This window comes from Musa acuminata, chromosome BXJ3-8 (assembly GCF_036884655.1).
Source record: "Musa acuminata AAA Group cultivar baxijiao chromosome BXJ3-8, Cavendish_Baxijiao_AAA, whole genome shotgun sequence".
Lineage (NCBI taxonomy): Eukaryota > Viridiplantae > Streptophyta > Magnoliopsida > Zingiberales > Musaceae > Musa > Musa acuminata.
This window is the reverse complement of record NC_088356.1, coordinates 46,282,233-46,310,177: the sequence shown is the minus strand read 5'-3', so window position 1 is coordinate 46,310,177 and position 27,945 is coordinate 46,282,233. Positions and strand designations below refer to the sequence as shown.

The 27,945-nt window shown below is 44.2% G+C and overlaps 4 protein-coding genes and 1 long non-coding RNA gene across 5 annotated transcripts in view; 3 read left to right on the top strand and 2 right to left on the bottom strand.

Moving 5' to 3' along the window:
• Positions 1–1,872: 1,872 nt before the first annotated feature.
• Positions 1,873–4,512, bottom strand: LOC108953600 (uncharacterized). The gene is made up of 4 exons (XR_010498639.1): positions 4,313–4,512; positions 3,334–4,188; positions 2,223–3,257; positions 1,873–2,109 (listed from the first exon to the last, which is right to left on the bottom strand). It is a non-coding gene; the product is annotated as an uncharacterized LOC108953600 (long non-coding RNA).
• A 3,766-nt stretch (positions 4,513–8,278) lies between these two features.
• Positions 8,279–11,423, top strand: LOC103996155 (protein LONGIFOLIA 2-like). Its single transcript, XM_009417008.3, has 4 exons — positions 8,279–8,581; positions 8,658–10,001; positions 10,119–10,311; positions 10,488–11,423. The coding sequence occupies exons 1-4, from the start codon at positions 8,420–8,422 to the stop codon at positions 11,087–11,089; spliced, it is 2,301 nt and encodes a 766-aa protein (XP_009415283.2). The 5' UTR covers positions 8,279–8,419; the 3' UTR covers positions 11,090–11,423.
• Positions 11,424–12,297: 874 nt separating this feature from the next.
• LOC103996491 (protein LIKE EARLY STARVATION, chloroplastic) lies at positions 12,298–15,219 on the top strand. The gene is made up of 4 exons (XM_009417412.3): positions 12,298–12,759; positions 13,569–14,227; positions 14,379–14,575; positions 14,653–15,219. The coding sequence occupies exons 1-4, from the start codon at positions 12,348–12,350 to the stop codon at positions 15,032–15,034; spliced, it is 1,650 nt and encodes a 549-aa protein (XP_009415687.2). The 5' UTR covers positions 12,298–12,347; the 3' UTR covers positions 15,035–15,219.
• A 209-nt stretch (positions 15,220–15,428) lies between these two features.
• On the bottom strand, positions 15,429–19,875 carry LOC135644526 (ATP sulfurylase 1, chloroplastic-like). Its single transcript, XM_065162176.1, has 6 exons — positions 19,834–19,875; positions 19,144–19,745; positions 17,234–17,639; positions 16,720–16,980; positions 15,925–16,011; positions 15,429–15,832 (listed from the first exon to the last, which is right to left on the bottom strand). The coding sequence occupies exons 1-6, from the start codon at positions 19,858–19,860 to the stop codon at positions 15,695–15,697; spliced, it is 1,521 nt and encodes a 506-aa protein (XP_065018248.1). The 5' UTR covers positions 19,861–19,875; the 3' UTR covers positions 15,429–15,694.
• A 6,199-nt stretch (positions 19,876–26,074) lies between these two features.
• Positions 26,075–27,945, top strand: part of LOC135644714 (meiotic recombination protein DMC1 homolog) — a 3,067-nt gene continuing 1,196 nt past the window's right edge. The window contains exons 1-10 of the mRNA XM_065162571.1: positions 26,075–26,292; positions 26,590–26,681; positions 26,777–26,848; positions 26,957–26,995; positions 27,098–27,155; positions 27,287–27,332; positions 27,422–27,467; positions 27,542–27,603; positions 27,684–27,750; positions 27,872–27,945. The exon at positions 27,872–27,945 is cut by the window's right edge and continues 19 nt beyond it. Of these exons, the coding sequence (XP_065018643.1) occupies positions 26,202–26,292; positions 26,590–26,681; positions 26,777–26,848; positions 26,957–26,995; positions 27,098–27,155; positions 27,287–27,332; positions 27,422–27,467; positions 27,542–27,603; positions 27,684–27,750; positions 27,872–27,945 (647 nt within the window). The 5' untranslated portion in view covers positions 26,075–26,201. The remainder of the gene's footprint in view (positions 26,293–26,589; positions 26,682–26,776; positions 26,849–26,956; positions 26,996–27,097; positions 27,156–27,286; positions 27,333–27,421; positions 27,468–27,541; positions 27,604–27,683; positions 27,751–27,871) is intronic.

Sequence of the window (27,945 nt, the reverse complement as noted above, 5' to 3'; positions counted from 1 at the left end):
TTAGAGATTGCAACTGAGTTGGTGGTATCATTTATTGGACTAACTAGGGCAAAAGTAAAGCAACTATCTGTATTATCTCTGTTAGCATTTATACTTACTAAGTAAAGTTTAAAAACACCTCGACCAAGACAAGAGGTGACTCAAGGGTGAGAGACCCAAGTCGTTGAATAGGTGCTAATATCACATTGGAGTCTGTGTCGATATAGGTGCACCGATGTGTGGAAAAGGTGGTTGCTAGCCCCTTGGATGAAAGTACTGTGGGTCAGGGGCAAAATCTCTTTACTTGAATATTGATTGAGAGGATCAGAGGACAAACATTCATACGAAATTGAGCTCTCCTTCTAGCACCAAAAATATTATAAGAAGATGTCGTTGACGTCCAAATCAACTCATGGTTCAAACCCATATGCACAGGGTTACTTGTGGTGCCTCTAAGGTAGAAATGTCGAGCCATCGAGGAAGTCATCTGAGGTGCCACTTATATGAAAATTGAGGTCGAAAGAGATTTTATGAGCCAATCTCTCTTATGCCCTAAGTTAATAACCTAATGAAGATGAGTACAATCGTTAATGGTAGAAAAGTGATTCCTTAGCTATGTTAAAAGTGAGCTTTTATAAATGATAGCCAAGGAACAACATATTCTATTAAATATTCTTTGAAAATGTAACTTTTAACCATCTCTAATCATATCAATTTGGTCTTTTGTCCACATAGACAACAAGAGTATAGATAGTCTATAATCGCTTGTCTTAGATCGATGTCCACATGAGTAGACTGAAGAGCAACTTTTGTCTTTCTTTTAGTCTAGATGCCACATGAATGACACGTATTGAACGATAAATGATAATAATATCCTTCTATCATATTTTATAATAATTGTATCTACTTAGAAAATTATTTCTATTATAAAACATGCATCATTGAATCTTTTACATACTACATTAAATTTATGAAACACGATCCATTTACTCTCATTATTTTGAATATTGTCTTGTTAAATGAAAAATAAATTGTTCTGTCCTTTCTTGTTAATATTTTATTTATTATACACCTTTAGATTTAGTTCATCTTGAAGTATGTGTCTATCCGTTTTACTTGTAATGGATGAATGTCCATTCTATTGTCATCTTTGCTGATGATTTTTTATGTTTTACATGGATTTATTTGATGTGTAATTGATTTTAGTTATTTGATATATTTAAAAATATAAAAAAAATCAAACTTAATTTTCTCATACCATTAAAATCCTTCAATCTAACAATGCCTAAAGATGCAAATCTAAATCAACATGAAACTATTTTTTAGTTTTTCATGCTTAGGAATATTTCAACAAAATGGATGTGCAACACAAAAGCTTTTATATATATATATATATATATATATATATATATATATATATATATATATATATATATATATATATATATATTGGAATTCATGTTTTTCTTCAATCTACTTATGCTCTTACCGCCATATATGCAAATTAATGGCATCTCATCTTGTGTTATTGTTCATCAATTTCATATGACCAACTTTGTGATAATACTCTCAGCTATTCCATCTTAAAAGTTTTTGGGTGTACCTATTTTGTTTTCTTCAAACTTATAAATCTAATCATGTAAACTTTTAAAAGCACAGAATATATTCTAATATGTTTTTTTTTTCTTCAACATGTCTGTCCCCAGTGAGACCCTATTATTCACAATCTGATAATCTAACCATTAGTACCTCTCATACCACTATTCATCATCAACAGACATATTTACCAAGATATGATCATCATGATAATTTAATTTATTAGGTTTCAATTTTAAATTGTTTTCTACTAAGCTGTCTTATGTTTTCATGATGTCAAAGTTGCTACATAAAAAAAAAAAAAAAAAATTAATACCCATTGATTATGATGATTAACGAGATTTGATATTCCCTAAGAAAAAAGAATTGATGTTCCTTTATTTATGTAAATCCTATAATTTATTGACATCGAAAGCCAACCTGAGAACCGATGAAGCATGAAATCAGGGATGATGGATCCAACCGTGTTGTACCAGAGCTCTGCAGCCCATCTTGAAGACCCCCTAAACCAGAGCTTCCATTATGCGATTCATTCTGCAAACGATGACAATGCGACATGTCATCCTTGTTGTAAGAAAAAGATGAGTTCAATCCTTCGTGGAGGCTCTAAATGTTTGGACAAGCGTAGTACAAAGAGAAGTGTGAACCTGGTGAAGGTGGGAACTCCGGAACTTTGTGCGCACATAGAAGGAAGTTGCCGTGGTGGTCCTCTGCATCGCGGGGAGAGAGAGAGAGAGAGAGAGGTGTAATCATAATTATCCTGTAGCTTTGTCATTCACGGGCTCAGAGACGCCGACTCATCACTTCATTTCATTGGCCGTAAGCTCAGGGATGAACACTTGCACAGTTTCCCGCGGACCGTAGAAAGTGTTTCAGCTTGACTGCAGACAATTGTGATAAGTCATCTCGTCCAACAGCCTCGAAGAAGAGTCACAGTCGTCGTCTTTGGTTCCTGGTCTTCCCAAATAAACCTATCCCCCTCCGCCACTCGTGAGCCGCGAAAGCTCATCGACCTATTAATTTGTCCGTCGAAGAAGGCTTCAAGCCGCCTCGTACTTGGCCACACACTGTCCTTTTCCCCCTCCATATGCTCATTATAACATTCTCCGAGACGAGTCTTCTAGTAGTCTAAACCTGCAGAAGATACCGACTGCATGGTTTTTGATGTTCCAGCCATGACAACAGCAGCATTTTATACATCTCGTTTCCGTTCAAGAACCCATTTGTTGGTCATTTCTCTCGCAAACACTGAGCCGTGTAGATGAGACTGACAACTCCATGCGAGCAGGGTGACCAATGTTGGGAGCCGAGCAACTCACGACCCAAGCTTTGATCTTGCTGTTCCACATCGAAAGATCTGCCGATAGATATAATTATGGTGGAATCACGGAGTATCTCTCGGATTAAAGTAAGTGAATACCTGGAGCTCACCTACAAGTTTGGCCAGGATCAATGAATCCATTTGAACAAGGTCACCCTCTCCTCCTCGGAGCAGGAGACCTTTGGGACCATCATGCTCAGCTAGAATCCAAATATGTGGAGCTTTTGAAGGTACACACCAGTGCAAGAGATGCAGCCTGCTGCCGCACTCCGCTTCAATGCTGGCTCAACCCTGTGTTCACCTTCAAGGCCGGTGGTCCTCCCCTCCTACCGATACGGCCGGCACAATCATCCGAGTTCACCTGCAACAGCAATTGAAGAATGCATTAGTCTCTCCAGACTCCGGTGAAGCCTAATCGAACAGTGCGGATGAATTACTGGGAGTGTGGTGCCGATGCACAAGCAAGGCCTACGTGTTGGAGACTCTTGGGACCATCACCCCTATAGCTGGGATCCAACTCAATGAAACTTTAAAGGTGATGCACACCGCTGCTGCAGGCAAGCAGCCAGCCGATGGTCCTGCACCGCTCTTCAATGCTTGTTCAGAATGTGCCACCTTGTAGGCTGACAATTGTCCTAGTGACTGCAATAATGGAATGAGTGGGGTGGACAGAACAATCCAAGTCCTTGCTGCATAATAACTCTCAATTCAGAAGCCTGTAAATCCTACTAGACAGTCACAAGCTGACAAGGGCAAGCAGAAACTTTCTGGTATCGGCGCAAAAGTTGGCTCAGTCAAGTTGCTCTGGGACATGGAAGGTTGCTGCTCCTCCTTGTGCAAGATTAGCTCATGCTCAAGTCATTGCAAAAACATTGATCTGATTCAGTCATATTGTCAAGCAGCTGGGCTGCATGCTCCGATTGCATCATCAACATCATCATGTTGTATCGGATAAACCAGCGGATGCTCATGTGTCAGTGGTTGCTTATTTGTCATCACTCCTGACACCACATAGATACCAGGTTTGGCAGTTTGACTGATTGACCTGGTGACCTCAGAGCCACAATAATGATCCACCTGGCTTTCAGTGTGAATCTTTGTCCCCCCCCACCCAAAGGTAGGCTCAGCAGGGAGTGGCTCATTACTGAACCTGTTGCTTTGCCATTGGATGGATCTCAGCATTCTGACAGCTTCCTTACGGTTTGTCCTGTGAGGGATAATTCTCCAAGTAAAGCATGCACCTCCGCTCCTCATGTGTGTCATGACTACCCACATTCGAGCAATTCCCGCAGCTAATATCATGCAAACAAATATACAAAGAAGAAGGTAATGGAAGAGGATTCAGATTCTGGCACTCGCTGAACATGGCTCTGAAGAAAGAACATCAAATCACAGTAAGTTATCTGATACGTTTACCTAAGTGGGCTGATGATAACATCACCATCGACCCGAAGGGCAGAAGGGATCACGAGCAAGTGAAGCTGTCCTTCACCTTCAATAATCTGTTTCGGCTGCGTCACACTGTTGTCTTCAGAGATAACCTTGCTACTCTCTGGAAATGCCAGTAGCCCACTTGGCCGCCAATCATGTCAGATTAAGTCGCAAACATATATATCCACAGTGCCAACTGTGTGTATATGTGAATCATGAAACAGACGGATCAAGCTAGCGAGTGTGAGACGGAGAATAAATAGTTTCTACTTTCTAGTAGTTAAGTAAGTTGATATCACTATCGTTATTTCCAAGACATGAGTGTGTGCTTATTATAGTTTGCTTCATCACCCTGTATTATGCCTTACATGAACAGCTTCGTATCCACAAACCAAGAAGGCAGATGTGAGGTGGGCACCGTCTCATGGCCACACACACACACACACACACAAGATGGCTTAAGCTTTGGTTTCATTTTCCCAGGCATGGCGGGGAGAGTAACAAGACCTCAAATCAACCCCATCCATTCAAAGGGGATGATGTAACCTTGGGGCCTTATGCCCCTCATCTCATTGGTTCTCCCCAGAACCGAGCCCCTGTGCTCACTGTCATCACAGCAGAGATTGCAGGGTGAGGGGTACATGCCCTGGCCCTCACTCCAATTCCAGTCATAATGCTGTTGTTTCCTTGTATGCCACTCCCAAAAGATTCCCTCCTTGTTAACTAGAACTGTCACTGTGGCCATCTTTCTATCACATGGTCATCTCTTGAGATGATGGACTCTCTTAACTAGAGTGCCGACCAAGGATGATGCTTCATTGACTAAATCAGATTCCAGTCCACCAAAAAGATATGCTTTGTTGAGTTTGCAAGTGTAAGATGTGCTGCTGCTCTTGACAAGATGTTCATGCCAAAGTTTGATCCTCACTAACCCAACTTTGATTGGGATAACGACACAAAGTTTTGGGTTGATCTCATTACAACATAACCAGCCATATGAAATCACATAATCAGACCTCCTGTACTGTCATGTATATATATAGGCTATGATACTACTGATGATGGAATCCTTCTCCAGTTCATTAAAGTTTGATTACTTTATTAAAATTTTTGCTAGGGACTCTCTTCTTCAAGTGTCATGGCCTACAAGGAATTTTGGCATTTTCCAAGAGATCTTTACCCCCAATCATGATGGACAGGTTTCTTAGGCTCCTCTCCTTGGAAACCTAGGTCTACAAAATATAAGCTCAGCCTTAGCACTCATGATCATCGTAAATATTGAAATCATGGAGGAGATTACACACGCCAAGAAGCCTAACACTACTACCATTCTTTATTGAAGCAAAGGAAGAGAAGAGAATGGTACAGAGCTGCTCAACAGAATCCCTAGATCTATCTCTAGCCGAATGGCCTCTGATATCGTAGTATATAAAACTGTACCAAAGAAATCTATCTAGATTTGGTAGGAGAGTTTTTTTTTTTTTTTTTTAATAGGTTGGTTTAGCCCAACCACAAGCCTCACCATTGTTAAAACACAAAAATTGTACATGTCTGTAAGATCCGTCACAGAATATGAAAAAGGATCTCCATGGGCAATTGGATAAAGTAATTGAACAAATGGTGGCATGATGGGATGTGAGAGTGGGGTGAAAGGGGTGGAAGAAGATACAAGGAATGCAGGCAAAGAGAGAGAACTGGGTGGCTGATCAAAGGACATGGGAGCCGTGCACTGGCCTGAGTGTTTGTGCCCTCCACAATCACAGAACCAGCGCATGGGAACTAGTGAAGAGCACGTACCTCATTATTCTGAGGCCCTGATATCCCTCCCCTTGATATGGATCAGATGGCTATGAGTGTGCTAGGGTTAAAGCTGGCCTAACCAAATGGTACACGTCACCCGCCTTCATGGATGGATGGATGCATGTGGGAGTGGGTGGTGTCAATGAAAAGCTATACAGCGGAACAAAGCCATCCATGCATGTAGTATACATACATGCTTTATGAGACCTTCCATGTGTGAGGAGCATGTAAAGGAGAGACGAGTGTGCGAAAAAAAGAAAGATTGGATCTCACATGGAAAAGCAAGGGAGATGGCCTTCCTTTTGTTCCTTCAGCTTTTTAGCTTTGTCTGAACGTATGTTTTAGGAGATGGAGATCTGAAGAGAAGGGATAAATCTAATGCTAAAGGCTTCCACCCCACATGACCGCCAACCTCAACGCACAAGAGACCCAAGCAAAGAATGTTCATTGTGCTATAAATGTGCGATAGAAACATAAAGGAACAGCATGTTGCGTTGTAGAGAATGCGTCGCTGTTAGAGGAGCTGGCCGTGTCCCCATAATGTACAGTGTGTGTGCTCAGATGAATTATTAAGCAGGCAAATCAACAGTCTATATGATATAAATATGGATCCGATGGCCTCAGTAGTGGCATTGATTTCTCTGCAAAATCCTAACAGCTGTCTTGCAATGTAGTCATTTCTATTTTAATAGTTGCTTCATAATTATACTCCACCATTGGAATTTTCCAAAATTATCTTTTTAGGATCGATCGATATGGTCCCCTCCACAAGAAGCAGGTCCAGTCTGTAATAATTACATCCTATAATTTGTGTCGCTAACAGCCTCTTTTAGGATTTTAAGTTGGGTCTTATGTGCTCCGGATTCTATCGTCAACAAATACAAGCCGTCTCACATAATTGTATTTATAAAAGAAGGATAGACGTTGCGATATGGACCTGCCAAACTCTGGCCGAGTGAGGTTGAAGGTGCCGCGGGTCTCGTGTAGGGGGTACGCGTACGGCGGTCATCGGCCCAGAGGAGATGACCCTATTCATCATGATCATCGAGACATTCCACGGCCGACTCCCCCCACTTTTGCTGCTACCGAAAGGGCTACATGGTCGTCGCATCCACGCCCTGCGTGTTCCCTCGGCTTTTCTACCGCCGGAGGAGTCACGTGACTCGCGTCACACGGCATGCCGTAGCCTTCGCGTAGTTACTCAAATTGGGAGTACGTTAGAGTGTACTGATCCATGGTCCTCTGAGAGCTACAGATTTGAGGCAGCCCTACGCACTTCTCATTTCATCCCAGCCAAACTATTATTTTCCTAATTCTAGGCCATCGTGAAGAGTGGATACACGAGAACAGGCGACAAAATGCTGTGCCCCATACGTTTGGTGATGATAACATTGTACAGACTCGAGGCGCGGGTGACGCCGACGAAAGGTTCCGTGTGCTCACTATCACGGAGTGAAAAAGGTTAAAAGTGGTGCGGTCACCGGGAGGTACGTGAAGCGCGTTAATGCGAACAGCTTAGCCTAACAGATGCTGGCTGGCTACATTCAAGTAGCGAAGAAAGAGATGGCTACACTTCATCCTTCAAGTGTTTCTTCAATCGAGTGAGGCTAAAATGAATCACGCACTCACCGGCGCAAAGTTAAAAAAGTTTTGGATGATAATGGAGATAAAACGAATCCTAAAGCCAACATCAACATCAGGTGTTGCTTGCCATGTGACATCCTAGAAATGGAAGCACCGCTCTGGCGAAACATTTGCACGCCCATAGCTGATTACTTTCACCACACCTATATGAAAATTATATTATCATTGTATTGTTATTAATGTGATAGAAGTGGCTGTCACCGGAGCATACGGTAAAATATTTTTTACCGAGCGCCTCGTCGAGATGGAGACGACTCGCGTAAGAAAGAGCTGGGGAGGGTCTCGTCTCGTCGTCAAGCGGTCAAACTCGCCTGCAGCTCGAAAGGCGTAAAGGGGCGCCCCTAAAGCTCCCCCTCGCTCTGATGCCTGACTCTGCCCGCGCAAAATCCTATACTGCCCCATCGCGCCCAAGAACGGGGATGCGTTGGGCATTATAGGGAATCACTAGGGGCAGTAACGTCATTTGGTTGTCGAGCTCTGGTCTCTAAAAGCACTTCAGCGGGAGTTGCGATGAATAAAGGCTGCGCACAAGCGTTGCATGTGTGTGTGCGCGAAAAGGGTGCAGCTGAGTTTGGGAGCAGAGGAGTTGGAGGTAGGAAGAGTGGCCGAGATCTGACCTGAGAAGGTCGCCGGAGAAAGCGGAGGAAGATGACGCCCGGCGTCGGCAATGGGGTAGCCCAGGAGCAGCGCCTCGAGCGGCAGATCGACAGGCAGATGGGGTGCATGGCTGGGTTCCTCCAGATATTCGACCGCCACCACGTCCTCCCCGGAAGGCGCCACTACTCCACCCGCCGCCTCGCCACCTGCTCGGTGAGAATGTTGGAGTTAAAACATGTGATTCATGTTTTTTTGGCTGCCTTTCTGATGGTCGGATGGCTTGTATCAGACTGCCGGATCGACGTCGCCGTCCGAGAGATCGGAGGCTTCGTCCTCGTCGTTCTTGAAGGAGAGCCACCCGCCGCCGTCGTCGCCAGAGGCCTGCTCGGAGAACCGCGCCGCGGCGGAGACGCCGGGGCAGCGGACGCTTCCGCTGCCATTCCCGGTCTTCGAGGCCAAGGACGGGGCGAGGACCACCTGGAGGCTCCGCGAAGGTCCAAGGCTCTCTCTCGACAGCCGCGCGGTGGTCGACGCAAAGGGCAAGCTCCGCCCCCGGGAGATCCGGACGGCTGTTCCGGTCCCCTCCGGGGACCAGTCTGACGCTTCTGAGGCGGCGGACGAGCAGCGTCGTTCCCCAAGTGTCGTCGTGCGGCTAATGGGGCTCGACGCCCTGCCCAGCGTCGGCGGCGTCTGTAGAACAGAGTTGGACCTGGCTGAACTCCGGCGATCTGCCTCCGAGTCCCGGGTTCGGAGAGACCCGTCGTACTACGGGTTCATGGACGCGGGCTCATTCCACAAGAGGCCGCCATTGCCATGCGAGGCCGCCCCGATCTCCACCAAGGAGTTCTTTAAGACGGTGAATCTGGCCCAGTTCAGGCTCAATGAGACAAAGAAGCTCGAGCCGACGCCAAGAACGAACTCTCTCCCGCCGCTCCACCGGAAAAGCTTCTTCGATGCGGAGGACTTCTTCCCGGAGCCTAAGCAGTCAGGAACTCTCTATATCGAGATCGAGAAGCGGCTAAGGATGCGAGGAATCGACGAACCGGCGAGGGATTTGGACACTCTGAAACAAATCCTGGAGGCGCTCCATTTGAGGGGGCTTCTCCATTCCAAACCCCGTGATAGCAGCGCCACCGGCCATCGAACTCTCATCTACGATTACCAGAGCCAGATCCCCAGCGACGCCCCGATCGTCATCATGAAGCCGGCTTCGAAGCCACCGCAGCGTCCGTGGAGCGAGCCGCTGCCGCCCAGACCCGGCTCCTGTCGCCAGAGTGCTCCGCCAGTCCGCCGCGAGCGGGGGACGGTCGATCGGAGCATCAAGGGAGGAAACGAGCGGAGGAATCGAGCGCTTAGGTCGCCCGAGAGCCCGAGCTCGCCGGTGCAGAGGAGACATTTAAATGCGGTGGCCCAGAAGAGCGCGCAGCCCCAGCGGAGAATGTCGACCGTCAGTTCTCCAAGGTCGAGTCCAAAGAGGACGGGACCGGATCCGCTGGCCGTCCGATCGCCGAGGAGCCGGAGGCCAACGGCGGATGCGTCACCTAGGGAGAGGGTTTGCCCGCCGGCAGAGGACGACGCCACAACTATCATTTCTGGGAGTAGCATCTGTGCCTCCCCTCAATTAGACTTCGAGGTAGTATAACAACATCGACTAGTACTGCTGCTTGTTTCTCCTCATAAATACAAGTCTTTTGGCATTGTTCTTTTTGGACATGATTTGTTAATTGGAGGACGGGCGATGCATTTGCAGAGATCGGGGCGAAGGTTATTGGAGCGGTGCGACAAGCTACTACATAGCATTGCGGCGTTCACGGGGGCGGAGCAGGACACCGCGACGGACCAGCAGCCGAGCCCCGTGTCGGTGCTCGACTCGTTGTCCTACCTCGGCGAGGAGGTCTCACCCTCGCCTTCGCCCCTCGCCAAGCGCTCCATCGACTTCAAAGGTAGTGTAACGAAACCAACTCCCCGCCCTTCTCTCCGCCCAGCTGTGGCCAACCTGGCAAGACCACCTGTCTATTTCGCTTTCTTTAATAGACTGCGGCTTTTCCTGCTTTAGATTTAATCAGGACGGACCCTTTTTGCTTGATATTTGCGGAACTTGATGCAATCTGGTCCGCAGATCAAGTGGCGGACGACTGGGAAGAGGAGCATTGGTCTTCCGCGGCGTCGACGAATCATGGGTGCGGAGTCGATGGGCCCGACATGGCGGACGAGGATTACGCTTACGTACGCGACGTCCTCCGCGCGTCCGACCGCTACGGCGACGCCTCCGACGCCGTGTACGCGATCCTGGAGAAGCGCCGATGCCGCCGCCAGGCCCCCGACAAGTCCAAGACCGCTTGCCTCCACCACCGCCTCGTCTTCGACACCGTGGCCGAGATCCTGGAACGCAAGCGCCACGTGTCGCCCTGGGACGCCTTCTCGCGCGCCGGGGGAGAGGAGGAAGCGCTGCCGAAGGTGTGGGCGGAGTTCCGACGCGTCCGGGTGCAGGAGGCCGCGGATGACCACGAGGGGGCCGCGTGCGGGGCCGTGCGGAAGGACATCGCCGCGGGGCGCGCCGACGGGTGGGCCCAGCCGGCCGCCGAGATGTCCGACGCCGTCCTCCACATCGAGCGGCTGATCTTCAAGGACCTCGTTGCCGAGACCATCCGCGACCTCGCCGACGCCGGCTGCGCGGCAGAGCGCCGTCCCCTTCTCCCCCGCCGCAAGCTCGTCTTCTGAAAGGGAAACGGAGGCAACATGTTCGTGGCGATGGAGAACAGGCGGTAAGGCTTGCGTGCTGTTAGTTCGAACGGTAGTTGTGATGTAACGGTAGTTCGAACGGTGGTGGGAGGCCTCGAAAGGGAGAGGTGGCAGCACATGTTGTTGCCCCTGTTGCGGGTGCAAAGCTGTACAAGTCCGCAGATGCGGTGGGGCTACCACCGTGACGTCCTCCGCTCTGCCATCAAAGAGCGATGTCGCTGCTGCTCTTCCCGAGTTCGTTTGGACCCCGCCCCAACTTTAATGAGAATAATTACCACAAACACGTCGTGTGCACCATTAGAACGTCCCTTCACCTGCTTTCAACCAGTACCATCTTGACATGCACATGGTTTGTTATGATTCCATAATAGTGGAGGAGCAACGGAGCGAGAACTCCGGTACTCGATCCCCGATAAGTAGTGACGTTCCGGTTTGATCGATGTAATCGGAGAATAGGGCCCAACCCGCACAAGCAAATAAAAGCTTGTTCGCTCTGACGAGCGGCTAACTCATTTGGATTTATTGGAATGATATATCTTTTGATTTGGTGAAGAACGAGGTTGGAGGAAATTTCATAAATGTTGATTCTGCTACAGTAAATTGATAATATCAGTAGTTTAAATTATTTTTAAATCGAGATAGGAAAGCTCACAACTAAGTGTGCTAAAGAGTGAAATTGATATTAACTAGTCCAGCAAATGTCCTAAAAAATAATAACTTGATCTAAAAAAATTTAATGTAAATAAATAATTTAATAATTAAGTTCACTTCTTATTTGTTTCCTAAATTATTTGAAACAATTTTATAAGTCGGGCCCTTAATCCTTTCCATAATATATTCTGCAGCGCAGTTAATATAATCAATCACGATTAAGCATATGGTAAGTATCACATCCCCCGAGAATGGTACGTGGTTTTGTGAGGGCTGCGCAGGAAGCAGCCGACCAACGGCGTAGGAACCTCCACGTGGCAACTTCGCACCGCTCTCGGATAACGAAGCCCAAAGCCCAACTCGCTCGCTCCAACTCACGAGTGCGGGTAAGTTGAGAGAGCCAACAGAAAGCGAACGACGCATCGCTCCCTCCCTTCGATCCCAAGCAAAGCATGAACTTTTCCGTTGGCATTAAAGAAAGTAGTTACGGATTATAACGAACCCCAGAAACTTAAGATCGAATATTTTTCCCTCTATAAGAAGACCATTCTGTGGCATTCCCCAACTCCTCCACCAATTCTTGACGATGTCGGTGCAACTTAGCGCCTGCGCCCGCGCCAACCTTCGCAGCGGTCTCCTCCCTGCTGCGCCCTGGCGCGGCGGGCGGAGACCGCGGTGCGCCGCAACAGCCGCCGGCCCCGATGGCAGCTCCTACCTGGACATGTGGAAGAAGGCCATGGAGCGCGAGCGCCGCGTCCTGGCGTCACGTCGGATCGCCGCCGAGGGGGGCGAAGGCGGGAGCGTGGAGCCGTCGCTAGAGGCGAAGACGGAGCACTTCAACAAGCTCCTCCAGGTTCCCACGGAGGAGCGGGACCGGATCCAGCGGCTCCAGGTCATCGACCGGGCCGCCGCGGCCATCGCCGCCGCCCGCGCCCTCCTCGACAAGTCCCCTCCCCCCGCCGCCTCGGAGCCCCCCGACGCGTCTCCGACTCAACAAGGTGCGTAACCCCGCCGCCCTTTCTGCTTCGACTGGGTTGCACCATTAAAGATTCGTTCCTTGCACTTTCTTGGGATTAATCGATAAACAATCAAGAATTAGTTCCTCATCTCAGTATTTGCACATCTTTTTTCCTGTAATAACGAATGATGTCTCTCTTCATCACTGAAAATTTAGTCTGCATGTTTCCTAGTTCAGCAAGATTGCATTCTTGCAACTCTGTTCTTTCAAGTCTCGGGAATATTTCTTGTAAGAAGGCATAATTCACATGTAGAAGCACTTCCAACTCTTCATAAGCAATGTTTTACATTGACAACACAACACTGTGGTTTACAATACATCATTTTGTGCTTCACATCTTCTTCATTTCTCCAGTGGCATATGCACACTTGACATATAGGTATCACTTCTGCAGGTTAATGAATCAATATCCCTAGTATATGATATGTGAGTAGTCCAATTGCGTTGGAATTTTGGACCTGATAACTTGATAGACATGTCGTCATGTTGCCCAAAATGCTTAACTAGCCCTAAATACCATTGCAACTATCCTCCAACACCCCCACTTGTAGCTTGGGGCTGGATTGGAGAGTCACAGTTGCTGTTCATTACATGCATTCTATCACCAACATTTGAATATGGATTTTCCCTGATACGATAATGATAGCTTGATGTAGATTGTTTCTCTTCTTTGCTACTACGTGTAACAGATGATGACAACGTTCATTTTCCGCCACTTGAGCCATATCTAATGTAAAGCAGAAACTTGGACTGGTGATTGCTTTTACTAGAATTCTTCCTTTGAATCAGGATTGCAGAAAGAACATTCAGAGTTCTATCAATCAGGAAATGCACAAAATGGATCTCCTGGCCCGGATTTTTGGTCATGGTCACCTCCTTCAGACAGCCAGAGAGAACCAATCGGCGATGGCACTGGCCTCAAGTCTGCACGGAAACTAAACTCACAACCATATCCATCCCATTCCGTGATCGAAAAGGAGAAGTCTACAGAGTTTCTAGCAATCCCTCTAGAGAGCACATTATCTGAAGTCAAACACAATCCTCCTCTTCCTCCACTTCAGTCCCTCGTAGAGGTTGATAAAGTGGAAACATGCACGACAGAGGAGCTGTCTACTGCAGCAGAGGAGAAAAAGGTCGATGAGCTATTCTCAAGAAATGCAGCTGAGGCCGCCGAAGCTCTCGGCAAGAGCAATGAAGAATCAGATCATGGTGTTAATCCGGATGGTTCAAAGTGGTGGAGAGAGACAGGAATAGAACAAAGACCTGATGGGGTGACTTGCAGGTGGACATTGACTCGGGGTGTGAGCGCAGACAGAACTGTCGAGTGGGAAGACAAATTTTGGGAGGCTGCTGATGAGTATGAATACAAAGAGCTCGGTTCGGAGAAGTCTGGACGTGATGCGTTTGGAAACGTTTGGCGTGAATTTTGGAAGGAATCGATGTGGGAGGTGAGAATATATCTACCCTTTTTTCCTGGTTTATTTTGGTAGTTTAGAAGAAGAAAGACATGGATTGCCCTCATGACCGCAATTGAGCATATTCATCGAGCATGGGTTAGGATTTCTGAAGTGGTGAAACGTGTGTCTTTTGGCTTTGCAGGACACGAGGATTGGGCTAATCCATATGGAAAAGACGGCGGACAAATGGGGGAAGAACGTCGAGGGCGAGGAGTGGCAAGAGAAGTGGTGGGAACACTATGATGCTTCCGGGCAAGCTGAAAAATGGGCCCATAAGTGGTGCTGCATCGACCCCAGGACACCATTGCAAGCTGGCCATGCTCACGTTTGGCACGAGAGGTATTTGATTCGCCTCGTTTGATGTCGTAAGAGAACCTCGTGATTGCACCATGATGATCCGATGTTGTTTTCTGCAGATGGGGGGAGAAGTACGACGGTAGAGGTGGCAGCATGAAGTACACGGACAAGTGGGCGGAGCGGTGGGAAGGCGATGGGTGGTCGAAATGGGGGGACAAGTGGGACGAGCACTTCCACCGGAACGGCCACGGGGTGAAGCAGGGGGAGACGTGGTGGGAAGGGCGGCACGGGGGGGAGCGGTGGAACCGCACCTGGGGGGAGCAGCACAACGGCACCGGGTGGGTTCACAAGTACGGCAAGAGCAGCAGCGGCGAGCACTGGGACACGCATGTGCAGCAAGAGACATGGCGCGAGACGCACCCGCACTACGGCTTCGACCACTGCTTCGAAAACTCCCTGCAGCTCCGCGCGGTTCGCAGACCGCTCGACGACGCACCGTAAACGACAGACCAAATCGCTCCTTTCTCTTCTTCTTCGTCATACAATCATACATATCCAGAGTGATAACCATGATCGGTGTCTCGTGTGTTTGTTTGTCTGTTGTCATCAGCAAGCAGTCATAGGGAAGAGACTGGTTACACATTTTTTTGGTCGAGACGGATGATATACAACTGCAGTTTGATCGATGGTTGATATTGCTATGACTTGAATCGAGCGAGCTTTTCCAGGTTCCTCCTGCGGTAAGATCACTGTAGCAGAATCAGCATTTATAGCTCTTGTTAAGAACTCGAGTCGATTCTCGTAATTTCACATGCAGAATATATACCTCGTGACATTTTAGCTCGTCACGGTCTCGATCAGTTCCCATAAACTTCATGCAACAAAACGACACGAATGTTGCAATGGATATCGGTGTTTGTACACATTTTATTGCAGCCATTGCTTCACACAGCACACGTAAGTCAGTGAATGCAGAGTCTGTACATACATGCTGTGGTAACAGTTCACAGCTTCATCAAGTTCTTCATCGTCACGCTTGCACACACAAGGAATTATTGCATACAAAGTACGTACACACATTGCAATTAGTACAGGGTTTCAGCCACTTCTTTATCATACACGGAGAACCAATATGCTGCTTGATGAGCAACCTTTCTCGGTTCAAGCCGGAACAGCTTCGCGGAATTTGTTGGCTCCCTGTGGAGCCACGCTATCATAATACTCGACCAATACGTCCCATCCACCCGAGCACATAAAGCCATCTGGTGGATTCTCTCTGTTCTTTGCGAGAGTCCGCATCTACAAGAAGAATTTAGCGTATTAACAATGCTACCTCAAAAGCAGTTCTATATGGTGTTGATTAGCATGTTCCCCAGCAAAACAGAATTTACCTTTGTACCGGAGATGAAAAGAAAATCCTGATGTCTGGATGGATCAAAGAAAGCCATTTTCTTCTGCTTCTTGTCATAGGCAGCTACCTAAATTTGTATCAAGAAACAAATGCTTAGAACCCACATCGATCCCCAAGATACTCGAAGCATTAAATCTGTTGTGTTGCATTAATCAGCAGTAAAGGATGCATTGTTAAAAGGAACAAGTGAAGGAATTGGTGAAGATAGGTAGGTAATTCCATAGATTTCAGAATATAACAATAGGGCCACTTGTAGTTTATCAAACAATGACATCAATGCAGAAAGCCTATGAAACAGTTAAAAGTTTCTACTAGGTTTCCCAAATCATAGATCACCTAATGATCTATATCATACCGAACTCCTACAACGAAATAAACTAACGGGTCATGCTGAGGCCTAGCATGTGATACATAAACAACACAATGTCGGTATTAACAGGTACCATATAATGTACAAGTGAAAAAAAGGGATAAACATGGTTGTAAAAGCTTATAAATGTAGTGTCAAGAATAGCTTGTAACAGGATTAAGCTTCCACCAAGTTTTCCAACTATGAAAACGTTTTCCTTTATTTCAGCTTAACCTCTGATCCATATGGATCAAGCAAGGGTTTTACATTTGGAATTGTATTTTGTCTCCGTTATCCTTAAATCTAGTGTAGGCAGTAAAGCTATGTATCTAATTCAGGAGAAGAAAAAAAAAGCTTAATCTCGAAAAGACCATACAGCTACTTAAGCAAATCATCAAACTGAAATTTCTCAAGCGTTTGAAATACCTTGAACGGTAGGATGTTAAGCCTTTCGAGACCTGGAGCCATACTGAGCACCTTCTTCCCATGGTCAGCATCATAAAGGTCCCTTTTCTCTATTGGGTGACTCATACCTGCTGGGTCCCTGCCCACAATGTAGAAATTTGCACCAGCATTTATGCGTGATTTTGCATGCCATTGAACTTCAGTTGGGCCAGCATAGTGCATGGGGGAAGGGAAAATCGCAACAACGGTAGTCTCCGGGTTAAGAACACCATCCTCGAGAACCTATGAATACCAAAGTTGCAAAGGGGTAAGCATATATATATAGCTACAAAGGCATGATTTAAATTTCAGATAACGTGTGTGTGGGGACAGAGATGCATAACCTAGTATCTAGAAGGATATATGCCAAGACTGCTACAGGGTACAAACATTTGAGTATGGAATTCTACAGGAAGATAAATGAAAAAGAAAAAGACCCTGGATGATGTGCATATTATCATAAGGAAAAATATATGGTAGTTGTATTAGTAATAACCTTCTCATGTTGCTTCATTCTCCAATGAAGGGGTACATCATCCGCTTTCGTATAGCCTCCCAAGGGATGAAGCAAAAGAATTGGGTTTTTGTAGCCCATTTCAAGAAGGCATCTACGAGTGTCTGTCATAAGCAAGGCATGGCCATTATGTACGGGATTGCGCAGCTGGAAGGCAAATACTGCATCTGCATTGCGCCTAGAAAATTCTTCACGGAGTTCAGCTGGCGATAGGCGGTATTTATCAAGACCATCATTGTACTTAATTCGTTCTATAACCTCTAAGTCTCCACCAATTAGCCAGTTTCCAGCATTTGTTATTGCTTCCTCGACATATGGCAGCCCAGGAGCTGTTGTTCCCCATGTTCTTGCAATGCGTTCTTCTTTGTTATGCTTGTAGATCTCAATGCTTCAAAACACAATCAACAAGGTTCCTAAAAATCTAAAATAATGTCGGAATATGCATAAATTAATGGGCTATGATAAACAAGATTGACAGAACAGCCTTGTCAAATGCAGCCTATTACAAAAACCAGTGAATTGTCAATCAATATTAAGTCGCTGGTGACTAGTGTTTGACAAAGGTAATAGGGTAGCATTAGGCACCTTATTTGATATCGAAAGATAAGTATTAGAGTGTGCCAAAACCGCATATTAGTTTTATTTGAAGATTGATTGAAAATGTAAAAGAAGAGAAACAATGAGGCAAAGAACAAGTAATAGAGGCAGGAAACAGCATAATTTTTATGAACGTAACTAATGAAAAAAGCAGGCTACTTTTTGTCAATTTCAAACTCTTATGACACTAAGTAGTCATCATGAAACAGCTTCTACAGAATGCATAACTAGATGAGTCGGACTTGGCATTGCAAGCACGATGAAAAAGGTGCAAATTTGGTATACCCTCAAAAATAGAAAAAAAAAAATTCTCAAGCTGCATTATTTGGCCTTCAGCCTCAAAGAATCATTTTGTTATATAGAAAGAAAAGGTTACAATTGCAAGAAACAGCACTATTATAGTTTCACAATGAATAGAAATATTATACAAGTTTCATTCCATGAGTCATTCATAGTTTACAAAATTTATGTATGTCGCTGGCTGGCTTGTAAGTGTCCCAAAATACCCATTGTATGAGTGAATCCCTAGTGTCGACAGGTTCCCGACGTCATTAGATATTCTCAGCGTAAAAAAGCAAACTTTAACTAATAGTAAACAATTCTGAAATCTGGACCTAGGAATCCTTACTCGACGATGCAATTGTGTTTTTGATGAGTAAGCATTTCTTTATTCGTAGTACTCTTATCAACTGGATGTATTATTAGTCAATGTGTCATTAGAACAAAGACCACCAGTGCAGATCAAAATTAAATTATTATTAACGAACCTTGGCATCAAACAATACATCTAAGCTAAATTAATAAAGCAAAACAAATCAATCTACTGCCCTCCCAGAATCAATGGATTTTGCATGAATGAAGAAGGCACAATGGCACTGTCACCATGTAAAAAGGCAAGATCAAATTTGAACAATCCATCGATTTACCAAGGTACGATAATTTAACTAATAAAGCAACAAAGCCTAGTTATTATCTACAATCACAGGTAATTATCGACTAATGTAACACGAATTTAAGTGCTGTCAACTTCTAAGACATCACAAAAGGACAACAAAACTTCAATGGAAGACACACCCAATAATAACACTGAAGAGACTGTCACCGTAATGCTTCAAAATTATAGAGGCAAAAGAAAAGAGACGACTACTGACTCCGATAAGTAATCATGCATTCCCACCACAGTTAACCATCAACTAATATCAATCAAGGAATGTCGGCCAACACAAATCACATTATTATAGTAACTGACAACTCTTTTCCTACATACAGAGGTAAAAGAAGCGAAATTTACTTACTCGCTCAAGATGGCGACCGGCTTGTCCCGGGCGTCAACAAGCGCGATCCTGCGGCGGTCGCCAATGGCCCGTTTCTGGGCGTCGTCGATCGCGAGCACTATCGGGACCGACATGTTGGCGATGGACCCGTCTCCGAGGCGAAGACAGTTGAAATGAAGTGTTTGGAGGAACTCAGCTTCCCTCATGAACCCGCAAAGCGGGCTCGCCCACCCTTCGCTGAGCACGTGCACCCACTCGAGATCGATCCTCGAGAGCTTGATCTGCGGGCACCGCGCCGCATCCCGGCGGAGCGCCTCCCTCGCCGGGCCCTCCCGCGCAACGAGGTCCACCAGCGTGCCGCCGTCGGGTTCGATCAGGCTGCAGGAGGCGGCAGCGGCGCCGCGGCGGAGGGCAGTGCTCCGGCCTTTGCCGATGGCGAAGGGGACGGGGACGGGGGCGGGTGGGGGCAGCGCGCGGCGGAGGCGAGCAGGGAGCTGCGGCCTAAGAGGATTGGAGATCGAGTGGAGAGAATTTGGGGCTATGACGGCGATGAAGGCGGCCATGGAAGCCATTGCTGGAGGAAAAATGAGATCTTTTCCCCCCCTTCTATCGCCCCGGCTCTTCTAATAGATTTGGATTCGGGTGGGGATTACAGCGTGTCCAACTTGGCGTATATATATAGTTTAATGCCTAAGAGTAGGAGCAACGAACCTCGACGGGCACGGCGGGCAGGTTCATTCTGGCGAAACCGGAACTGTTAGCGGGGATGAACGTGGACGGAGGAGGTGATCGTGTCGTGAGTACTTATCTGCACTTGGGTACTTTTTTAATGTTGCTGCCTCTCTTTCTTTTCCTTGGATGTTTCTTTGATGGCGAAGAAGAAGAAGAGGACGAAGAAGAAGTCCAATGGTGGACCTTCTCATGATTAAGGTAAGACAAAGCGAAGACAGAGGTTCATCGAGAGGGACACGGTAATGCCTAGGTTTGACCAGCAGCCCATGCAAAGCTTAGATCGCAGGTGGCTCAACATATATAATTTACTTCCTATCTTAGGTGAATTGAATGAATCATTAGAAGCATACTTGACAATAATATCTTGCCCATTGTCTCCGTCGATCATTCTATTTAAAGGCTTAAGTGACGACTCGAGATGGATGCTTCGGCTTTGACTGCAATTGTGGTTTGACGTCGATCAGAAGTACTCAATTTTGAGTGAAACAACAGAGCAAATAAAATTAATGAAAAAAAAATATTATTTTTATTTACTTTAAATTTAATTGAGTTTTACTTACCTTACTAGAAAAACACATATCTATATCATGAAACAGAGTAGTCATAATCCATTGCATATAAATACATCCAAAGTTAATAAATATATTACGAAACATAAGTGACCATATAACTTGTGAAGGTAAATTAAAAAAAATACTTTTTTTTATATACTTTTTTATATTTTAATATTTTTCAAATAAGCCATCTATTTATGGTTTTTCATAAATAGCTTCACGTGCGAAGCAGGTGCGGGACTCGACTCCGGATGTGGATGCCGCTTCCATGTCAGGACTGCACTATCGGCACTACCGCTCCCACCTTCTTCACGTATCCTCTAAAATACTCGTCCAAATGTCCACTGTCACTTCCGTAGGCTGCCTCGACTCAGCTTTGTGTCGCCACAGCAATGGCTTAATGCAAAAGCTCGCAGATTTGGAGTGTGATAATTAAAAGGAACTTTACCGGTGGAAGAGAAAGAAAGGGTGGTGAGGTTGAAGCCAGTTCAGGAGTAGCTGTCAATGCTTGCCACTTGAATTAATGAAAAAGAAAGACATATTTTTTCTCAAAAAAAATTATATTTCAGGTTATGTGATTCACAAAAGTGACTGCTCTATCCACCATCAAAGTTTGTTTTCTTCTATTTGGCAGTGCCTCAGATGTGAGAAAGCATATGATGAATCACATCTAGCTTAATCGTAGAATAGAACTTGTATCTATCTGAACGTTACAACTGCTATTTAGCTAATTTTTCATGGAAAAACAGCTTGATAGGGAGAATATTATTATAGAATGACACGTATTTTTCGTATAACATCTAGGCTGAAAGAAGGATAGTAAAGTTATTTTTTACCTATCTAATTATGTGGATATCAGACAAATAGTTATGGATTATTTTTTACTTTTGTTAAAGATGATTAGAAACATGTTTCGGATATCAGACAAATAGTTATGGGTTACCTATCTACTTATGTGGATATCAGATAAATAGTTATGGATATCACGTGTTTCGGATTGTTAAAGATGATTAAAAACTATCCCTGAATAATATTTCACATAATATATCGTTCATTCAATATCATATATAAAAGCGTAATTTTAATATAGTTATAGGATTACTTTTTTATCATTGACGATTGTACTCATATATCTCAAGTTACTAACTTAGGCATCAGATAGACCAACACAGAAACTTCTCCCGATCTCGATCTTCATACAAGTGACACATTGGATGACCTCCTCGAGAGCTCGACATTTTCACCTTTGAGGCATCTCGGACAATCACCTTGAGAGCTTGATATATCCACATCAGAGGCACCTCGGATAACCCTATACATACGAGTTTTAACCATATCATGCTGACTCGGTTATTAATGATATCTTCCTATAACATTTTTGGAGTTAGAAAGATAGCTCGATGTCGCAAGAACACTCACCCATTAATTCTCTTAATAAACATTGGAACGAAGATGTATTACCCTTGACCCATTATACTTTCAACCAAAGGGGACAACATTCACCATTTTCGCACATTGGTGCATCTACCTCAATGCAAACTTCGATATGATATTGGCACCTATTCAACGACTTGGGTCTTTTCTCCTAGGGGTAACCTTAGGCTACCTCCTAGTCCCCATTGAGGTATTTTTAGACCTCACTCAATAAGTACAGATGTTAACAAACATGATATAAGTCATCGCTCTACTTTTACCCTAACTGGTCTAATAGGTAATATCACTAACTCGCCATAATCCCTAGCTCCATTGCCATTGGTACCCGTTGAGATTCCCTGACTCAACGCGGTGCCAATATCTCCAACCGTGAAATTCAATGAATTGTACCACCCTCACTTTGCCCTACTTGAATCCAAGACCTAATTAACAAACTTGATAGAGGATTCATTGCAAATCTAACTATGGTAGATGGTCTAATATTTGGAGGAGATGCAATGAGAGTTTTAACAATCAAAAGGAAGGCACTAGTCTACCTCATATCGAGTTGATCGTTATTCATCAAAAAAATCTAGGAGGAATCAATTCCAGTAAACTTCCGTCTCCTATCCTTGGAAGGTTCAATGGTAGAATCGACTCGATGGAGTACATTGCAACGTTCTATGTCTAAATATCATTATATAATATCTTAGATGCCTTAATGTGTCACACTTTCCCGACCATGTTAAGAGATCCGACAATATGCTTGCTTAAAGTCATTTTCCATTTACTCTTTTGCTTAGGTGGTGATAGAGTTTGAACTTCACTTCTTTGAGAACATACGCCCTCAACCTTTAGCAACAATACTCTTTGAGCTTAAATAAGAGAGGAAGAAATACTCGTAGGCTTCGTTCCTCAGTTCACAAATGAGATATGAAGTATAATAGATGCCTATCCATCACTCATAATATAGATATTAATAATGGGGCTAAGGCCCTCCTATCTTTTATTGTTGTTGATAGAAAAGCTACTGATAATTGTACCTGGGGCATTAGGCTCAAACAAGCGTGAGGAGTCATGCAAGAGGCTAAAGTAGGAGCGACCATAATCTGCCTTAACCTCGAGGTCATTGGGATGAAGAAGAAATGAACGACCTGAATTACCTCACATAATACCCGAGCTGACCCCTCTAAATATGACTATAACCAAATTTTCCAAGAATAAACTCTCATGAGACCCAACCCAATAAAGACCCATTAGCAAAAAGAGACAAGTCCAAGTACTATCAATTCTACTAAGATCATCATGGCCACGACATTGAATAATATCGTGTTTGAAAAGAGCATATTGAAAAACTCATACAATTAGGGCACCTTAGGTGGTTTGTTCTAAAGTACTGAGAACCCTCGTCCCGACCTAAAGTGCTAGTGGAGAAATAAATTAATATCATTAATAGTAGACCTACCTTAGGTGGTACATTTTCTTATGTTATAAGTCTTATGCCTGAGCTACTATTGAAAAACATTCGATGATGAAGGGTGATCTGAAGATAACTTTTAAGGTGGAAGAGGCAGAATAGCTCGACTTAAATTATGATAATGCCTTGGTGGTCTTTACGAGGGTGATTAATGTTTAGGTGAAAAGGGTCATGATCGACACAGGTAGTCTTATCGACATTTTTTACTTTAATGTTTTCTGAAAACTTGGGCTATCAATTAATGACCTTACTTCAATGACTTCTTTACTGATATGGTTTATTGGCAACTCCATCTCCCCTCTAGTGCATGTCATATTTAGAGATGAGTGCTACTCCAAAATAATATTGACTAAGTTCATGATGATGAATATTCCCTCAACATACGATGCGATTATAGGCTGACTCACACTAAATAAACTGAGGGCTATGGTGTTGACTTACCAAATGGTGATAAAAGTTCCCAAGAAGAACTGACACCAGAAAGTCGAGAAGCAACCCAAAAGAGTCGAGCATATCTACTTGACAATGGTATCTCTACCAAAGAAAGCTAGACCTGAGGCACCACCTATGGACCCTTGAATTATTGCCAAGTTCATCCCACATCTCAAGTCGATTGGAGCCATTGATTGAAGTGCCCCTAGACAAAGCCCGACTTGATCGAACCATCATGGTCGAAGCAATCCTTCCTGAGGAGAGGAAGGTGCAACTCAATAATTTCCCCTAGAAGAATACTAAGGTGTTCATATGGTTGTCAAGGAGCATACCAGGAATCAACCCTAATGTATGTCAACATCACTTAAATATTTCTCTCGATGAGCAACCAATGAAGCAAAGGCCTCGTAAGTTTACGCCTGATCATTAGAGAGCAATTAGTTAGGAGCATGATTCATTGCCTAAGTATAGTGCCCCTAATGACTTGCCAACAATGTACTTATTAGAAAATCTAATGGCAACCGGAGAATATATATTGACTATATCGATCTTAATAAAGCATGCTCAAAAGATAGCTACCCCATTCATCGGATTTTTTAATTGGTTGATGCTTCATTTGGTCATGAGCATTTTACTTTTATAAATATACTCTTAGAGAATAACCAAATTATAATGATGTCGGGGATCAAAAAAATATAATTATGGAACGAGGCAATAACCAAAAAATATCTATTTCATCATTTTAGGTACAATTTACTCACATCAGCTTAACTTGTGTGTTTCAGGAATTAACCACAATTCTGAATTTTTCATATATTAGCTTCAGCCATGTTTATGTAAGGTAAAGATTGATCAGAGTCATATTGTCTTTTGAAGCAAGGACCAAGTTATGTTTCAACTTTGTGCTCTTTAATTCCCTTCTCACCTCTTTTTTAATCCTAAATCTAATGTTTTGCGACAATACAGGGTTCATACTTCTTTCTACAACTACATCACTAGATTCTGTATCAAACTTCAAGAGCTTGTACCTAAAATACTTCTTGAGAAGTAACATCAAGCAAAACTGAGACATTATGATAGATAGGTGGATAAATACAAATATTTTAATATAATAATATCATGTGGATCGATTTGATTCAATTTTCCTGACTAATTTTATATACAAACCATCATATGATTGTTGTGGGAAGAGTATCATCGATTGTGAGTCAATTCGATTCGGTCCAGATCCGAAGATGCGAGGGTGTTTGAGGAACCCGTATGATAGTCTTGCGAGGCAGTTGACGGGGCACTAACGTGTCCAAGGTGGCTTTGAGAAGATCTTCGAGTGACTTTCAAGAGCTCGAGGTTAGGCCAAGATGGAATCCAACTCGTTGGTGGGCTCCTGCACAAAGATTGACATCAGAGGGAGTTTCTCAAATCGATCCCTCCGACATTCAAATTAGCTTTTTACATATTATGTAGTGTAAATTGAATTTTTTAGATAGATGTCCGATTTTTGTACCTAATCAATCGAGGGAATCACTTGTAACAATCGTAACACTCTCCTCCTGGCGTTTAGTCCAAAGGGGGTGATAGGCTTGAACGACTCCCCATTCATCTGTAAAGGTTATAACGCCCTCCTTCTAGCATTTCATCTACGAGGGCTATATGCCTGAATAGCCTCCCGTAGACTATATAATAATCTATGGAAGTCAATCGAGAAGGGGGGTGCACAAGCTTAAACAATCTCCCGTGGATAGTTGACCATAGAGGCTAATAGGGCTAGTCTGATTGACCCGTGGACTATTATCCACAGGACTGATATGTTATAACTGCCTCCATGTCATTTTTTCACGAGGATGACTCGATCCTCATCTTCCACATTAGCATTTATGTAGTGATCAATTGGTGAGTTGGGATTTGTTGTCATAATATTCCCTATCAATGATTTAAATAATTATAATGATATATTTTTATTAGGTAGCTGATATCTAGGAGATAAAATTAAGAATCTTTAAAATATATTTAAAATAATGATTAAAAAATATTTCTCATCAAGAATGGTATTCTTTAAAATTTCAAATTAAGAGAAGAGTTTTCTATATTACATTTTTTTCTATTAACAAATATGCAGCAAAATTTTTTGACTTATAAAAATAAAAAATAATAAAAGACAATGATGCAATTTAACCGTTGGGTTACGATCAACTCAATTTCGAGCAGTGATGAGAACGGAAGCTCCGGACTCGAGAGACTTGGGATTAACTCGTTCGAGGAAGAGCCACCGAGTCCGAGGCTATAAGTATCGGAAGGTTGAGCGGAGTCCAGATTGGAAGCTTCTCGCTCTCCTTTCGCGCGCGCTGTGATTTCAAAATTCGAGAAGCCAAGATGATCGACCTCAAGTTAATAGATCTCTCCTATCCTCCTCTCCTTCCTCTTCTTGGTTTCTGATCCGTCGAGGGATACCAATCTCTTTGAATCGCTGTCTGATGGCTCCCAGATTCGAAGAGCAAGGCCAGCTGCAGCTGCTGGAGCGGGAGGAAGACGAGGAAGATGATTGCTTCGAGCCCATCGACAAACGTAAGTATCTCTCGGCTCGTCGTCTCGCATTTGTTTTTTTCTGTCATAAGTTCGCTTCTGTTTCGCTTCTCATGAACCTGTTCAGGGTTTTGATTTCAGATCATATGCTCCGGTCTTGATGCTAATAGATTGGATAATTAAGGGGTTATATCCGATTGATATTTCACGTTTGATCGTTCGATCTGATCTCCTTATAAGTCGATCCATGTTTATAAGACGGTTTGCTCTTAGATCTATGGAATCTGGGATTAGTTCTTTAGGAATTTCTCGCTTTCTCGATCCATGGGATCGCTGCAGTAATTGTGCAAGGCATCAACGCGGGCGACATCAAGAAGCTGCAGGACGCAGGAATCTACACCTGCAACGGCCTCATGATGCACACCAAGAAGGTTTGTTCTCCTCTTCGTGCTAGGTATCCAAAGGATCCTTGGAGACACCGAGCAAACCTATCACTATCAGTTTTGTGGGTCTTGACCTTTCGCAGAGCTTGACGGGAATCAAGGGATTATCCGAAGCCAAGGTAGATAAGATCTGCGAGGCCGCCGAGAAGCTCGTGGTAAGAAGCTCCCATCCTTCGATCCAACATTTGTTCAATCTTCGTAACTTGCGGCGTTCTTCTGATACATTTGATCTGCATTTTGTTCCTCTGCTTTCACGGTCGCAGAACATGGGATACGTTACCGGGAGCGATCTGCTTCTGAGGGTAAGATATGTTACGATCCGTTCGATGAAGATATAACGGCTTTGATCTCGTGCTGATATTTCGTCCCCCTCCCTTTCCTCATTACTTCTCTCTTTTTACCAGAGGAAGGCGGTGGTTCGAATTACGACGGGGAGCCAAGCTTTGGATGAACTACTTGGCGGTAAGATTCAAAAACAAAATCCTTTTAAAAAAAAAAAATCAGAGCCATTTGATCAATATCGAACGGTTACTGTACAATCATAGACCTTCCGAATGTTAATCTAAACACATAATCTATTCGAAATCAAATAGGTGGGATCGAGACGCTTTCAATAACAGAGGCATTTGGAGAATTCCGGTCAGAAAATTCTCAGTCTAATGCTTAATTATTTTTTAAAATTAATTATATTAGACTCGAATTGTGATCGTTTATCGACGATCCAACAGATCGGGGAAAACTCAGTTGGCTCATACCCTCTGCGTCTCCACACAGGTGCGCGAAAAGCAATTATTTGTAATGATTGAGATAATAAGATCTATGAACCCACTCGTGTTTGTATTCCACAGCTACCCATCCAAATGCACGGCGGAAACGGGAAGGTCGCCTACATTGATACCGAGGGGACATTGTATCCTTATCTTGTAGGATAATAATTTTGTGATGAATTATAAATTTTTACATATAAATTTAGCCTTAATGGATTTCAAGCCGTCCAGATCGGATCGTTCCCATCGCGGAGAGATTTGGAATGGATGCGGGTGCCGTTCTCGACAATGTAAGGCTATGTACCTTTACTTTTTATCCTCAAAATTATTTTGAAAACCTTGATGATAAGTAAAAGATAATTAATCTTTATTTGTTCTTGTTATAAACGTTGTGTGTCTGCGGAAGAGAAGATTATATACGCGCGTGCCTATACTTACGAGCATCAGTACAACTTGCTCTTGGGCTTGGCCGCAAAAATGTCCGA

Coding starts and splice junctions, on each gene's coding strand:
- LOC103996155 (XM_009417008.3), top strand. CDS start 8,420: ATGACGCCCGGCGTCGGCAATGGGGTAGCCCAGGAGCAGCGCCTCGAG. Junction 10,002..10,118: donor CCCCTCAATTAGACTTCGAG/GTAGTATAACAA, acceptor ATGCATTTGCAG/AGATCGGGGCGAAGGTTATT. Junction 10,312..10,487: donor GCGCTCCATCGACTTCAAAG/GTAGTGTAACGA, acceptor TCTGGTCCGCAG/ATCAAGTGGCGGACGACTGG.
- LOC103996491 (XM_009417412.3), top strand. CDS start 12,348: ATGTCGGTGCAACTTAGCGCCTGCGCCCGCGCCAACCTTCGCAGCGGT. Junction 14,228..14,378: donor GGAAGGAATCGATGTGGGAG/GTGAGAATATAT, acceptor TTGGCTTTGCAG/GACACGAGGATTGGGCTAAT. Junction 14,576..14,652: donor GCTCACGTTTGGCACGAGAG/GTATTTGATTCG, acceptor TGTTTTCTGCAG/ATGGGGGGAGAAGTACGACG.
- LOC135644526 (XM_065162176.1), bottom strand. CDS start 19,860: ATGAACCTGCCCGCCGTGCCCGTCGAG. Junction 19,746..19,833: donor TGCCCGCCGTGCCCGTCGAG/GTTCGTTGCTCC, acceptor CAAATCTATTAG/AAGAGCCGGGGCGATAGAAG. Junction 16,012..16,719: donor TTAACATCCTACCGTTCAAG/GTATTTCAAACG, acceptor ATACAAATTTAG/GTAGCTGCCTATGACAAGAA.